Here is a 17214-nt window from a genome sequence, read left to right as displayed (position 1 = left end):
AGCTAGTTTAAGGACTCTAAGCCTGTCCGTAATGTCGTCTAGCGTAGATGAACTAAGGTTCTCTTCCAGAGACTCAATCCAAAATGCTGCCGCAGCCGTAATCGGCGCGATACATGCAAGGGGTTGCAATATAAAACCTTGTTGAACAAACATTTTCTTAAGGTAACCCTCTAATTTTTTATCCATTGGATCTGAAAAAGCACAGCTATCCTCCACCGGGATAGTGGTACGCTTAGCTAAAGTAGAAACTGCTCCCTCCACCTTAGGGACCGTTTGCCATAAGTCCCGAGTGGTGGCGTCTATTGGAAACATCTTTCTAAATATTGGAGGGGGTGAGAACGGCACACCGGGTCTATCCCACTCCTTAGTAACAATTTCAGTTAGTCTCTTAGGTATAGGAAAAACGTCAGTACTCGCCGGTAGCGCAAAGTATTTATCCAACCTACACAATTTCTCTGGTATTGCAACGGTGTTACAATCATTGAGAGCTGCTAAAACCTCCCCTAGTAATACACGGAGGTTCTCCAATTTAAATTTAAAATTTGAAATATCTGAATCCAATCTGTTTGGATCAGAACCGTCACCCACAGAATGAAGCTCTCCGTCCTCATGCTCTGCAAGCTGTGACGCAGTATCAGACATGGCCCTAGTATTGTCAGCGCACTCTGTTCTCACCCCAGAGTGATCACGCTTGCCTCTTAGTTCTGGTAATTTAGACAAAACTTCAGTCATAACAGTAGCCATATCTTGTAATGTTATCTGTAATGGCCGCCCAGATGTACTAGGCGCCATAATATCACGCACCTCCCGGGCGGGAGATGCAGGTACTGCCGCGCGAGGCGAGTTAGTCGGCATAACTCTCCCCTCGCTGTTTGGTGAAATTTGTTCAAATTGTACAGATTGACTTTTATTTAAAGTAGCATCAATACAGTTAGTACATAAATTTCTATTGGGCTCCACCTTGGCATTGGAACAAATGACACAGATATCTTCCTCTGAGTCAGACCTGTTTAACACACTAGCAATAAACTTGCAACTTGGTTATAATCTTTTTTAGCAAAAACGTACTGTGCCTCAAAGAGGTACTAAACGATTAAATGACAGTTGAAATAATGAACTGAAAAACAGTTATAGCATCAAACTTTAAAACAACACAACTTTTAGTAAAGGTTTGTTCCCATTAGTAAAATAACAATAATTAAATTTGACATATAAAATTCTCACAGCTCTGCTGAGAGAATCTACCTCCTTCCAAAGAAGTTTGAAGACCCCTGAGATCTGTCAGAGATGAACCGGATCATGCAGGAAATATAAGAGTAGCTGACTGGAAATTTTTGATGCGTAGCAAAGAGCGCCAAAAACGGCCTCTCCCTCACACACAGCAGTGAAGAGAAACGAAACTGTCACAATTAAAAGCAAACAACTGCCAAGTGGAAAATAATGCCCAAATATTTATTCACTCAGTACCTCAGAAATGTAAACGATTCTACATTCCAGCAAAAACGTTTAACATGATAAATACTTATTAAAAGGATTAGTGACTTTTAACAGAGTAGTTCCGGTGAAATACCATCCCCAGAATACTGAAGTGTATACATACATGTCATTATAACGGTATGGCAGGATTTTCTCATCAATTCCATTCAGAAAATAAAAACTGCTACATACCTCAATGCAGATTCATCTGCCCGCTGTCCCCTGATCTGAAGCTTTTACCTCCCTCAGATGGCCGAGAACAGCAATATGATCTTAACTACTCCGGTTAAAATCATAGTAAAAAACTCTGGTAGATTCTTCCTCAAACTCTGCCAGAGAAGTAATAACACGCTCCGGTGCTATTGTAAAATAACAAACTTTTGATTGAAGTCATAAAAACTAAGTATAATCACCATAGTCCTCTCACACATCCTATCTAGTCGTTGGGTGCAAGAGAATGACTGGGACTGACGTAGAGGGGAGGAGCTATATGCAGCTCTGCTGGGTGAATCCTCTTGCATTTCCTGTTGGGGAGGAGTTATATCCCAGAAGTAATGATGACCCGTGGACTGATCACACATAACAGAAGAAATATCATTAAAAGAACATTCTAGTGAAAATCAAAAAGCACATTAATACATTACACTATTGAATAGAAACATTATTGCAGGCAGTGACTCATACCATGTAAATCACAAGCACGATAGCAAGGTACTAACAGCTCTCTGAGAAGACACACTGTTGAAAAGCCTGTTGCATCAAGCATATTTACATAGGTTTCACCTGCACATGCACAGCAAAAGTTCTCACTTAAAACAGTGGTAGCTTTCACTACAAGTGTATTTACTAATGCAAGTAAGTTGCAAAAATGCTAATATACGAAAGGGAAATGCATTGATGTACATTACCGTTTGGGCTGGAATGTCCCTTAAATAAAAAGCTAATGGTCTCAGCATTACATAAAAAATAAATACTGTAATAATATTATGCACCAATACTGAATTAAAGAGTACAAAGAATGTGGTCAGAAAACAATATTAAATATAAGCACATATGCTCACTACCGTCTTTTGCCAGTCCGACAATTAATTAAACAGAGTTGTTTAAAGAGTAAACCAATTACAATAAATGCCAGAAACACAGTAAGAACTGTTTATCCTCGCGCAGATGGGGACAATGGCACAACATAGGTAGTATAATGAAAAAGAACATGTTTTGATGTTTATGACTAATTATTACTGATGGGAAAGGTAAAATAATTAAATGGCAAATAAAATTAACAGAATTACAAAAATGGAAAAATGTGTAAAAATACAAAGAAGCTAGAATCTTACCTATGATGTTTAGACGCAAGGCTTTTTCATTCTTTAACCTATGAAGTAAACAGAAAATAAAAAATAAAGCATACATCATTTACATTGTTTACTGAAACTAAATAGCCGTGTGTATGTGTGTTTGCATATTAATACATTTTTTATTATATCTGTTGCATTGAATATGGTCCTTACAATGATTAAGTATTGGGACACTCACATCTTTAGACTCTTGCAACAAGCAATATAGTCTTTCACAGAGTCTACTACTGATATTATTTGTGCATTCTATTTCTTGTACCTTTGTGCTGTATTTACAAGTCTGAATTGATCATTATTAAGATATTCAGAATTGAAAGTTATCTATTTGGATGTATGAGAGGGCTTTGAGCACGGACATATATTTTTTACTATAGATCATCTCAAGGAGGCTGGACTGGGCGGACAGATATTTGGCAATGGCCTAACATACAGTATTCATCTATTCCCCCCGCCGGCTTGTTGTGTAAAGAAACACAAAGGAGACTGCTAAAACATTCTTTACCAAGAGCAAAAACAGGTACATAAAACTCACACCTACTCAACATGTGCTTGAAGGACGAATGTCAAGAACCGGCTGCCTTAAGACCTTCAATTATCTTAGACAGATTCGAGGCTCATGTACAACAGCTGCTAGATGACCAGGACATCTTCTTCAATTGCTAGGGAGCCTGTTGCCTGAACGCAACTTTGATGAACACGCTACCTATCTACCCCAGAATTGCAGTCAAGAAACCGATGGAGTAGGCTTACGTGAGAACAACAAGGGAAGCAGAGATCTACTCACGGAATCCACAGCTCCGGAGGAAACCTCCACTACACAAGTATCAATGGTGACTAACCACTCCCTCATACTGCGACAGCTGTTGAGTGTAAGAAGATTTGCACAGAGGTTCCTGATCGGCCAAGTCTCTCATGGCCTGCTAGCTACAGGAAACACTTAATAGGCCCAGAGATCCAGAACATGCAACCGGGACTTCTCGCTAGGAGACAAGCAACAGCACTACGCTCTAGCTGCTTAGACCTAACCCTCAACCGTTGCCCTGATAAATGGCTCACTCTTTTGGACATGTTTACGGGTACAGTTTGCACTGTTGTAGGCCTCCACCTTTGCCCGCAAACAGCTTGGAAAATTGGAGTGGGGTAGATGTTCTATTAATATAACTAGATTCTAGTTAATTTAGCCCTTGTTATGATAGTTACACCCCTCCAACCTTATCTAGCTATCCTTATATATGAGACACTTTGTTTTTAGACTCATTCAGCATTGGACATTAAAATAGTCTGGGATACCACCAACTTAAAGTTTTTCCCTATCTTTCAGAAGAAACAAAAGGAAATGGATTAACATGTAATAACTTTGGGCATACTGCCTGCTAATACCAATAGCTTGTACCGTTATTACCTCTTTACAAACCCATTATCACATGCTTATATTTTTCCCAATTTTGCCTTGCATATCTCTATATCAATACAAAAAATATCATGCAGGATTGGGGCTCTTTCCTCATTATTCTAATGGCTCAGTTGTATGTAAACAATAACCTCCTAGTTCCCGCTACATCGTCTGTGGCCGGGACGTTGTGGTGTGGCAATCTTAACCTTTATTATTTAACTTTTCTATGAGGTAGAGATAAGTTGTTTTTTTAGGAACCCCTGATCTCCATTATGTCCACGCTTAATAGAGGATTTTAAGGTTCTTAGACTATTGTATTCTCTTAGAATAAGTTCCCATAATCATTATATGTACATATTAAGGTGCCCCTTCATTTTTTATTATATAATAGTAAGCAGATACTTCTTTTAAATATATGTGCTCTACTCATAGAGCTGCCTACCCTTACTAGCCTTTACACTTAATAGGGTCTCTGATGCCCACCTTATAGATATGATTTTAATTTGTTAGTCTAAATTAATGTAAGAAAGCAAAACTTCCGGTAGCATCCCAGTACACAGTTTTTCCTATCACCCCCCTAGAGCTAAGTAAACAACACCAATGACTTAGAAAATAGTACCTTGTCTACATTGGTAAAATGCATAATTTCTTTCCTTTTTTGTTCTCTCACTACTACCCTATGAAGATTACAAACTCAGTCACACTGTTCCCATCTATAGACTTGTAAGCAACCCAATAAGATGTCCTAATTTACTTTACACATGTTGAGATACTAGATATACTTAATTTATTAACGATAAGTTGAGATACCACATAATAAATATTGTTATGCTTTAAATCTATTGAACATGAAGGTCCAAGAGTGGCCTTTAAGATTGAGCAGTCTCCATCCTCCAGTTTACGTAAGAGTGTTGGGGTCCAAGAGCGACCCACTGATCATTTGGAGGATCTTATATCTAAAAATGAGGTCTCATCTCTGTCAGCTTACTTTTACTACAGACATGTTGTCTTCTATGTTTCCAGATAATATGTTTATAGTTTATTACCTAGTCAGAACTTCATAGCTATGTCAATATAACTAATACCAGCTTAGATTACTTTAAAGTGTGTCAAGATAGTTTACTATCTCTTTTACCTAGGATGCCTACTGATAGGCTATCTAAGGTATTTTTAGAAAGTGGCTGTTTCAAAAATCTTATATCTATGTTTTTGTGATACCACATGGACAATAAATCGGTAAGTCTTACATTTACGTTGTATTATGCTGACAATCATAAGTTGTTGTGATTTTTTCACTTTACAGGGAGTACAGAATTATTAGGCAAATGAGTATTTTGACCACATCATCCTCTTTATGCATGTTGTCTTACTCCAAGCTGTATAGGCTTGAAAGCCTACTACCAATTAAGCATATTAGGTGATGTGAATCTCTGTAATGAGAAGGGGTGTGGTCTAATGACATCAACACCCTATATCAGGTGTGCATAATTATTAGGCAACTTCCTTTCCTTTGGCAAAATGGGTCAAAAGAAGGACTTGACAGGCTCAGAAAAGTCAAAAATAGTGAGATATCTTGCAGAGGGATGCAGCACTCTTAAAAATGCAAAGCTTCTGAAGCGTGATCATCGAACAATCAAGCGTTTCATTCAAAATAGTCAACAGGGTCGCAAGAAGCGTGTGGAAAAACCAAGGCGCAAAATAACTGCCCATGAACTGAGAAAAGTCAAGCGTGCAGCTGCCAAGATGCCACTTGCCACCAGTTTGGCCATATTTCAGAGCTGCAACATCAATGGAGTGCCCAAAAGCACAAGGTGTGCAATACTCAGAGACATGGCCAAGGTAAGAAAGGCTGAAAGACGACCACCACTGAACAAGACACACAAGCTAAAACGTCAAGACTGGGCCAAGAAATATCTCAAGACTGATTTTTCTAAGGTTTTATGGACTGATGAAATGAGAGTGAGTCTTGATGGGCCAGATGGATGGGCCCGTGGCTGGATTGGTAAAGGGCAGAGAGCTCCAGTCCGACTCAGACGCCAGCAAGGTGGAGGTGGAGTACTGGTTTGGGCTGGTATCATCAAAGATGAGCTTGTGGGGCCTTTTCGGGTTGAGGATGGAGTCAAGCTCAACTCCCAGTCCTACTGCCAGTTTCTGGAAGACACCTTCTTCAAGCAGTGGTACAGGAAGAAGTCTGCATCCTTCAAGAAAAACATGATTTTCATGCAGGACAATGCTCCATCACACGCGTGGCAAGAAAGGGTATAAAATAAGAAAATCTAATGACATGGCCTCCTTGTTCACCTGATCTGAACCCCATTGAGAACCTGTGGTCCATCATCAAATGTGAGATTTACAAGGAGGGAAAACAGTACACCTCTCTGAACAGTGTCTGGGAGGCTGTGGTTGCTGCTGCACGCAATGTTGATGGTGAACAGATCAAAACACTGACAGAATCCATGGATGGCAGGCTTTTGAGTGTCCTTTCAAAGAAAGGTGGCTATATTGGTCACTGATTTGTTTTTGTTTTGTTTTTGAATGTCAGAAATGTATATTTGTGAATGTTGAGATGTTATATTGGTTTCACTGGTAAAAATAAATAATTGAAATGGGTATATATTTGTTTTTTGTTAAGTTGCCTAATAATTATGCACAGTAATAGTCACCTGCACACACAGATATCCCCCTAAAATAGCTATAACTAAAAACTACTTCCAAAACTATTCAGCTTTGATATTAATGAGTTTTTTGGGTTCATTGAAAACATGGTTGTTGTTCAATAATAAAATTAATCCTCAAAAACACAACTTGTCTAATAATTCTGCACTCCCTGTATAACCTCAATAAAAGAAAAATTACTTTACTCTACTTACTCTACACATACGATGATGAAAGAGATTCAGATGTAATATAGGACCCTGAAGTGATAAATATAGTTGTTTGTTATCGTACCTAAACTAGATGTGACATATAACATCTTGAGAGTAATACAAAAAAAGCAGTTAACAGATATTAAATATCAGTTACCTAATCATTCAAAGGATTTGCATGGTAAATAGGTATTTGTACCTTTCATAAAATTCCAAGGAAGCCAAGCAATTAACAATAGTAACAAAGCTAAACAGATTACCCCTGGGGGAAACAGCAGCCTGACGTAATAAATTCCCTGAGGTATAAACTATGTAACCTTCATATATCTTACTGTAATATTCTAACAGTGATCAACAGAGTATAGTACAGCAGAGTCAATAAACTTCAGTCTATATGAGTTCAACATATTATTTCAAGGGTGAAAGGCTATTCAGATCCTCCCTGCACTAAACAAATCAAAATTAGCGGATTCCACATCTCCACTTTAGCACACGTAATAGCGGTGATACTAGTAAGAGTCAGCGCTAAAAGCGTGGATAGATAGGTAATAACTAATAATGTTATAGACAAATAAACATAATAGGGATGATAAGATTAAGCAATATAAAATATTTAATCACAATCTAAAAATGGAGGTAACAAACATCAAATAAAATAAGCAATCTAAAAGGGACGTCTTCCTATTATTAAATGCACTGTATAATAACAGCTAGAGATAAAAAGGTCTGTTATGTGTACCCGGGTAATGAGAATGAATAAAATAGGTAAATATCTGCAATAAGACACTGTGTGGGATTCCGTGGCACTGTGTACTGTTAAAACATGATACAAAATGTACCTGTGGCTGGCAGTCCGCCAATTTCTTCTGCGAAGTATGAAGGGGCTGAAAAAAGAACAATATTACCTCTAGCTAGGGTATAACTTGTGTGCGTATCTTTTTCAGCTCTCCGCGTTTGTAGCGGTCGCTTGTATCTGACAGCCGTAATCTGAGGTCAAAGGTGGAGCGGCTCAGTGATAGATGATATTGTAGTGATATCCAGTACTTGATACAAAGTAGATTTAAGTGCAACTAGGTTACCCTCTGTATTCACAACTCTGTTTGCATCTGGGTTGCGGCTCTGAATCTTGTGCTCAGTAACCATCACCTCCCTCTGTTCATCATATGAACTCCTCAGGGTGGGTGGGAAAGGAAAGAACCTTAGTGGTCACAAAGAACAAAGTGACTGATGTTCAGGTCAACGTGTTTCGCCCTCAGGCTTTATTAAGACATATGTTTGTGTGTCACTTTGCTGTCTTTTAAACACACTCGCCACTTTTGATTGGACATTGCATTCTCAAAAATATTTCTTCACCTATTTTGTTTCATAAGGTGGATCATTGTCACAATGAAAATTTAGTAATAGACATATAATAAACACACTTTAAAATCCATAATACATAATGTACTGCATAAAAATGCATTCTCTGAAAACAAAAACATACAACCAAATTATCCTATTTAAATGCGGATCGTTTATAAAATATGAAATATAAATTTATAGTCAGCCATCTAGAAAATATAACTCAAGAGGATGGTATGTCTAGTGATCTGGGTAGAAAGGTGTGTGTCGAAAAAACTGACAGTATGTGCTGCTGTTAAGTACTAATAGGGTCTACAAAAAAAGAATATGTCAAGATCTGCATTTAATTCTGATGGCTATAGTGTATCTATATTATAAATAATTTCTGCTTCCAGTTTCAAGAGGTGTTCCTCTGTGTTTCTCCCCCCCCCTCCAATGTGGTTTTATTTTCATTTTACCCCAACATTTGAAATGTTTAAGATTATTATTATGAGCTTCCCTAAAGTGGGTATATAAATGGGTATTTAAATTGCCCGTCTATGAATGAGAGGTGTTCTCTAATTCTCTCTCTGAGTGTTATTGTTGTTTATCCTATGTATTATTTGTTACATGAACACTGTATGATATAGATCACACCTTTATCTTGGCATCATATTGTGTCCTTAATTTTAAAAATTAAATTGTTTGTGTTTGATTTAATTTCCTTGATCTTACTACTATATTGGAATGCTTGACATCCAAAACATTGGAAGAAGCCATGTAGAGGATTCCCTTCTTAACTTGTTATAATTCACTCGAGGGCTAGAGCATTTTAGAGTTTTTTTGCTTTTTTATTAATGATTTTTGGATATTCATGCATTTTACCCCTATTACAGGGTCAGTCTGAATTAAATGCCTGTGTCTTTTTAAGATTTTATTAACTAGTTTGTGATCATAATTGTATTTAGTTACAATTTGTTAATTGACAACTTCAATTTCATGTATGTGTGAAATGAATGCCCATATTATTCTTATTCATATCTTCCAAAAGTTCTTTTAATTCTATTGTGTCTCCCTTCCATACAAAGAAGACATCATCAATGTACCTTTTATATAGCACAAAATTCGCACCCAGTCTATGACTGGGGTAGAAATATTCCTACCAACTCCCCATGAAGAGGTTAGCATAGCTGGGAGCGAAACTTGTGCCCATAGCTGTTCTTGTCATTCGTAAATTAAAATGTCCTTCAAATGAGAAATAATTCTGGTTGAGTATAAAATGTATACCTTTGAGCATAAACTCATTCTTTTCTTTTCTTAAAGAGGGATCTATTTCTATATATACCCTTACTGAGTTTTTTCCAAGCTCATGTTGTATGATGGTATACAAGGAAGTGACATTGCATGTCACTAGAGTATAATCTTGTTCCAACTTAAGTTAATTTAAATTTTGCAAAATATCTATAGTATCTTTTAACTAGGAGGCGAGTTGTTTTACCTAGCTTTGAATGAATATGTCTATATATTTAGATACATTTGATGCCGGATATTATCGGTCTCCAAGGTGGATTAGTTAGATTGTTATGATTCTTCGGTAAATAATAGAAGATTGGGATTTTGGGTAATTTTAGGTATAGGAAACTAAAATCTTTCAGATTGAGAAAATTTTCTGCTTTAACTTCATCTAGTAAATTAATTAATCTGAGAGAGAATTATTTTGTCAGATCTAACTGAAGTACATTATGTGTGTTGTTGTCACTTAATCTATATGCTTCTTGTACATATTGTGATCTATTCATCACAACTTTTATCTGCTGGCTTGATAATTATATCTTTACTATTTTGTAGATCTTTCAGTATTGATCTTTCGCGATAGGATACATTGTTTGGAATGTTCTTCTTTATTTTGGCCTGTTTAATGTATTTTTGTACTAATATTTTGAACAATTCTAAATTCCTACCTTTCTCTTTTGCCGGATATAATTTAGATTTCAGTTTCAGTTCTGAATGTTTGTAATAAAATGTGGTCAGCGTGGTGGTTTCTTTAGTAGTATTTTTCTAATTCCTCTCAATTGGATTTTTTTTAAAATACCGTTTGAGTGTAATTTTTCTAATTAATTGGCTTACATTAATATGTGTATTAAATTTGTTAAGTCTAGCTGCAGGAGCAAAATTTAAGCCCAAATTTAGGACTTTTTCTTCCTCTTTGTTCAATATCTTATCACTCAAATTAAAGATCCCCTTTGTAGGATTTGTTTCACTCTTTTTACTTCCCTTTCTTTTTCTACCTGCTCTTGTCCCTCTCTTGTTCTATTCCTTATTGGTGGATCGTTTTTGTGTTCTATGTTTTTGGATGTTGCTGGTTTTTGGGAGGTCATGTCTAAAAAATTATTCTCATTTTATGAATAGCTTTCCTCATCTAATATTTGGAATCTATTTGTTGTTTTGATTCTCCAATCCCTATGGTGTTCCTCATATCTGGGTGTCTGTGTTGAGTAGTATTGTCTTTGATGCTTGGTTTATCCCAATAGTTATCTTGCCTTCTATTAAATCTATTCCCATTGTATGTTGTCATGTCTATTATAACCTCTATTCCGTTCTCACTATGGTAATTATTATGTGTGTCAAAGGATTCAAATCTCCTGTTGCCTCTAGGTCTACCTCTTTGTTTACCATTTTCATAATTAATTATTGGTCTGTTATACATGTTAGAATAATTATGGCTATTATAATGTTGGTATCTCATATATGTTTTTTTGGTCTGAATTTATATTGTATATCTCACTGTTGGGGCATTGTCAGATTAGTGGTTGTATCATCTACACTAAATACTTCCATTGATTAATTTTCGTTTTGGTTAATAATTGCGGATTCTGATGTAATAGTGGTGTCAATAGGGTGTGAAAGTGACACTTATCTGTATCAATAACATCCTGCCTGCTGAACTCAATCACTACCATCCAACCTATATAGTAAGGTTTTTAAATATGGAGCTGGGCGACTTTGTAACCGAGAACTGCTGTTCTTTCCCATCTCTGCTTTCAAGCAACTTATAACATTTGCAGGGCAAAATCAGTTGTTCGTAACCCCATATAGCTTACGTTTGAGAAGGTTGGAAACCAATAAGCATTGTGGTGCATCTCCTTGGGAGAGCGGGCTTTCCCATGTCAGATCTCTTCACCGCTAGTACATCCTCCATTGCCGAATGAGAAAATGAGCTCTATGTGGTTCGACTATTGTCTTACACATCACAATGTGTACCAGAAATGTACTGAGGTTTTCTGACTTTAAGTTTATAATAACATATAACATATTAATCATTAACAATAACATACAATATACATAACATGGTTGTGCCATGTCTATTTCTCACAATGGGGGAATGTTCAGACAGCACAGTCACCTTAAGAAAACTGAATGTATTAGGGACATGTTGATAACAAAAGAGGTGGTAGTGAAACAGGCAGCTCATTGATGCAATATAACACAAACTAGATAACCGTTTAAGGAAAACCGATGGGGGGGGATGAGAAATGCAATAAAAACATAATTTATGTAAGAACTTACCTGATAAATTAATTTCTTTCATATTAGCAAGAGTCCATGAGCTAGTGACGTATGGGATATACATTCCTACCAGGAGGGGCAAAGTTTCCCAAACCTCAAAATGCCTATAAATACACCCCTCACCACACCCACAATTCAGTTTAACGAATAGCCAAGAAGTGGGGTGATAAAAAAGGAGCGAAAGCATCAAAAATAAGGAATTGGAATAATTGTGCTTTATACAAAAAAATCATAACCACCACAAAAAAGGGTGGGCCTCATGGACTCTTGCTAATATGAAAGAAATGAATTTATCAGTTAAGTTCTTACATAAAACAGAATTTATGTTTACCTGATAAATTACTTTCTCCAACGGTGTGTCCGGTCCACGGCGTCATCCTTACTTGTGGGATATTCTCTTCCCCAACAGGAAATGGCAAAGAGCCCAGCAAAGCTGGTCACATGATCCCTCCTAGGCTCCGCCTTCCCCAGTCATTCGACCGACGTAAAGGAGGAATATTTGCATAGGAGAAACCATATGAAACCGTGGTGACTGTAGTTAAAGAAAATAAATTATCAGACCTGATTAAAAAACCAGGGCGGGCCGTGGACCGGACACACCGTTGGAGAAAGTAATTTATCAGGTAAACATAAATTCTGTTTTCTCCAACATAGGTGTGTCCGGTCCACGGCGTCATCCTTACTTGTGGGAACCAATACCAAAGCTTTAGGACACGGATGAAGGGAGGGAGCAAATCAGGTCACCTAGATGGAAGGCACCACGGCTTGCAAAACCTTTCTCCCAAAAATAGCCTCAGAAGAAGCAAAAGTATCAAACTTGTAAAATTTAGTAAAAGTGTGCAGTGAAGACCAAGTCGCTGCCTTACATATCTGATCAACAGAAGCCTCGTTCTTGAAGGCCCATGTGGAAGCCACAGCCCTAGTGGAATGAGCTGTGATTCTTTCAGGAGGCTGCCGTCCGGCAGTCTCATAAGCCAATCTGATGATGCTTTTAATCCAAAAAGAGAGAGAGGTAGAAGTTGCTTTTTTGACCTCTCCTTTTACCAGAATAAACAACAAACAAGGAAGATGTTTGTCTAAAATCCTTTGTAGCATCCAAATAGAATTTTAGAGCCCGAACAACATCCAAATTGTGCAACAAACGTTCCTTCTTTGAAACTGGATTCGGACACAAAGAAGGCACGACTATCTCCTGGTTAATGTTTTTGTTAGAAACAACTTTCGGAAGAAAACCAGGTTTAGTACGTAAAACCACCTTATCTGCATGGAACACCAGATAAGGAGGAGAACACTGCAGAGCAGATAATTCTGAAACTCTTCTAGCAGAAGAAATTGCAACCAAAAACAAAACTTTCCAAGATAATAACTTAATATCAACGGAATGTAAGGGTTCAAACGGAACCCCCTGAAGAACTGAAAGAACTAAATTGAGACTCCAAGGAGGAGTCAAAGGTTTGTAAACAGGCTTGATTCTAACCAGAGCCTGAACAAAGGCTTGAACATCTGGCACAGCTGCCAGCTTTTTGTGAAGTAACACAGACAAGGCAGAAATCTGTCCCTTCAAGGAACTTGCAGATAATCCTTTCTCCAAACCTTCTTGAAGAAAGGATAGAATCTTAGGAATTTTTACCTTGTCCCAAGGGAATCCTTTAGATTCACACCAACCGATATATTTTTTCCATATTTTGTGGTAAATTTTTCTAGTTACAGGCTTTCTGGCCTGAACAAGAGTATCAATGACAGAATCTGAGAACCCTCGCTTTGATAAGATCAAGCGTTCAATCTCCAAGCAGTCAGTTGGAGTGAGACCAGATTCGGATGTTCGAACGGACCTTGAACAAGAAGGTCTCGTCTCAAAGGTAGCTTCCATGGTGGAGCCGATGACATATTCACCAGGTCTGCATACCAAGTCCTGCGTGGCCACGCAGGAGCTATCAAGATCACCGATGCCCTCTCCTGATTGATCCTGGCTACCAGCCTGGGGATGAGAGGAAACGGCGGGAATACATAAGCTAGTTTGAAGGTCCAAGGTGCTACTAGTGCATCTACTAGAGTCGCCTTGGGATCCCTGGATCTGGACCCGTAGCAAGGAACCTTGAAGTTCTGACGAGAGGCCATCAGATCCATGTCTGGAATGCCCCACAATTGAGTAATTTGGGCAAAGATTTCCGGATGGAGTTCCCACTCCCCCGGATGAAATGTCTGACGACTCAGAAAATCCGCTTCCCAATTTTCCACTCCTGGGATGTGGATTGCAGACAAGTGGCAGGAGTGAGTCTCCGCCCATTGAATGATTTTGGTCACTTCTTCCATCGCCAGGGAACTCCTTGTTCCCCCCTGATGGTTGATTTACGCAACAGTCGTCATGTTGTCTGATTGAAACCGTATGAACTTGGCCTTTGCTAGCTGAGGCCAAGCCTTGAGAGCATTGAATATCGCTCTCAGTTCCAGAATATTTATCGGGAGAAGAGATTCTTCCCGAGACCAAAGACCCTGAGCTTTCAGGGGTCCCCAGACCGCGCCCCAGCCCACCAGACTGGCGTCGGTCGTGACAATGACCCACTCTGGTCTGCGGAAGCTCATCCCCTGTGACAGGTTGTCCAGGGACAGCCACCAACGGAGTGAATCTCTGGTCCTCTGATCTACTTGTATCGTCGGAGACAAGTCTGTATAGTCCCCATTCCACTGACTGAGCATGCACAGTTGTAATGGTCTTAGATGAATTCGCGCAAAAGGAACTATGTCCATTGCCGCTACCATCAAACCTATTACTTCCATGCACTGCGCTATGGAAGGAAGAGGAACAGAATGAAGTATTTGACAAGAGTTTAGAAGTTTTGATTTTCTGGCCTCTGTCAGAAAAATCCTCATTTCTAAGGAGTCTATTATTGTTCCCAAGAAGGGAACCCTTGTTGACGGAGATAGAGAACTCTTTTCTACGTTCACTTTCCACCCGTGAGATCTGAGAAAGGCCAGGACAATGTCCGTGTGAGCCTTTGCTTGAGGAAGGGACGACGCTTGAATCAGAATGTCGTCCAAGTAAGGTACTACTGCAATGCCCCTTGGTCTTAGCATCGCTAGAAGGGACCCTAGTACCTTTGTGAAAATCCTTGGAGCAGTGGCTAATCCGAACGGAAGTGCCACAAACTGGTAATGCTTGTCCAGGAATGCGAACCTTAGGAACCGATGATGTTCCTTGTGGATAGGAATATGTAGATACGCATCCTTTAAATCCACCGTGGTCATGAATTGACCTTCCTGGATGGAAGGAAGAATTGTTCGAATGGTTTCCATTTTGAACGATGGAACCTTGAGAAACTTGTTTAGGATCTTGAGATCTAAGATTGGTCTGAATGTTCCCTCTTTTTTGGGAACTACGAACAGATTGGAGTAGAACCCCATCCCTTGTTCTCTTCTGTCCATAATCTCCTCATAAGGAGGAGAATCACTATTGATCGCCTTTTCTAGCTCATCGAACCAGAAACACGCGGCTGTAGTGACAGGGACAATGCATGAAATTGGTTGTAGAAGGTAACCTTGCTGAACAAACATCTTTTTAAGCAAACCTTCTAATTTTTTATCCATAGGATCTTTGAAAGCGCAACTATCTTCTATGGGTATAGTGGTGCGTTTGTTTAAAGTAGAAACCGCCCCCTCGACCTTGGGGACTGTCTGCCATAAGTCCTTTCTGGGGTCGACCATGGGAAACAATTTTTTAAATATGGGGGGAGGGACGAAAGGTATACCGGGCCTTTCCCATTCTTTATTTACAATGTCCGCCACCCGCTTGGGTATAGGAAAAGCTTCTGGGGGCCCCGGGACCTCTAGGAACTTGTCCATTTTACATAGTTTCTCTGGGATGATCAAATTCTCACAATCATCCAGAGTGGATAACACCTCCTTAAGCAGAGCGCGGAGATGTTCCAACTTAAATTTAAATGTAATCACATCGGGTTCAGCTTGTTGAGAAATTTTCCCTGAATCTGAAATTTCTCCCTCAGACAAAACCTCCCTGGTCCCCTCAGACTGGTGTAGGGGCATATCAGAACCATTATCCTCAGCGTCCTCATGCTCTTCAGTATCTAAAACAGAGCAGTCGCGCTTACGCTGATAAGTGGGCATTTTGGCTAAAATGTTTTTGATAGAATTATCCATTACAGCCGTTAATTGTTGCATAGTAAGGAGTATTGGCGCGCTAGATGTACTAGGGGCCTCCTGAGTGGGCAAGACTGGTGTAGACGAAGGAGGGAATGATGCAGTACCATGCTTACTCCCCTCACTTGAGGAATCATCTTGGGCATCATTTTCAGTGTCACATAAATCACATCTATTTAAATGAGAAGGAACCTTGGCTTCCCCACATTCAGAACACAGTCTATCTGGTAGTTCAGACATGTTAAACAGGCATAAACTTGATAACAAAGTACAAAAAACGTTTTAAAATAAAACCGTTACTGTCACTTTAAATTTTAAACTGAACACACTTTATTACTGCAATTGCGAAAAAGTATGAAGGAATTGTTCAAAATTCACCAAAATTTCACCACAGTGTCTTAAAGCCTTAAAAGTATTGCACACCAAATTTGGAAGCTTTAACCCTTAAAATAACGGAACCGGAGCCGTTTTTATCTTTAACCCCTTTACAGTCCCTGGTATCTGCTTTGCTGAGACCCAACCAAGCCCAAAGGGGAATACGATACCAAATGACGCCTTCAAAAAGTCTTTTTTATGTATCAGAGCTCCTCACACATGCGACTGCATGCCATGCTTCTCAAAAACAAGTGCGCAATACCGGCGCGAAAATGAGGCTCTGCCTATGATTAGGGAAAGCCCCTAGAGAATAAGGTGTCTAAAACAGTGCCTGCCGATATTATTTTACAAAAATACCCATATTAAATGATTCCTCAAGGCTAAATATGTTATATATGAATCGATTTAGCCCAGAAAATGTCTACAGTCTTAACAAGCCCTTGTGAAGCCCTTATTTACTCTGTAATAAAAATGGCTTACCGGATCCCATAGGGAAAATGACAGCTTCCAGCATTACATCGTCTTGTTAGAATGTGTCATACCTCAAGCAGCAAAAGTCTGCTCACTGTTCCCCCAACTGAAGTTAATTCCTCTCAACAGTCCTGTGTGGAACAGCCATCGATTTTAGTAACGGTTGCTAAAATCATTTTCCTCTTACAAACAGAAATCTTCATCTCTTTTCTGTTTCAGAGTAAATAGTACATAC

General features: G+C 38.8%; 1 protein-coding gene across 1 annotated transcript in view; it reads right to left on the bottom strand.

Moving 5' to 3' along the window:
• Nucleotides 1-17214, bottom strand: part of TMA16 (translation machinery associated 16 homolog) — a 285014-nt gene that overhangs the window by 110940 nt on the left and 156860 nt on the right. The window contains exon 3 of the mRNA XM_053700233.1: nt 2811-2848. Within this exon, the coding sequence (XP_053556208.1) occupies nt 2811-2848 (38 nt within the window). The remainder of the gene's footprint in view (nt 1-2810; nt 2849-17214) is intronic.

Source organism: Bombina bombina, chromosome 2 (genome assembly GCF_027579735.1).
Source record: "Bombina bombina isolate aBomBom1 chromosome 2, aBomBom1.pri, whole genome shotgun sequence".
NCBI classification, from domain to species: Eukaryota; Metazoa; Chordata; class Amphibia; order Anura; family Bombinatoridae; genus Bombina; species Bombina bombina.
The sequence above is the reverse complement of the archived record's forward strand: the minus strand, read 5'-3'. Positions and strand labels throughout refer to the sequence as shown.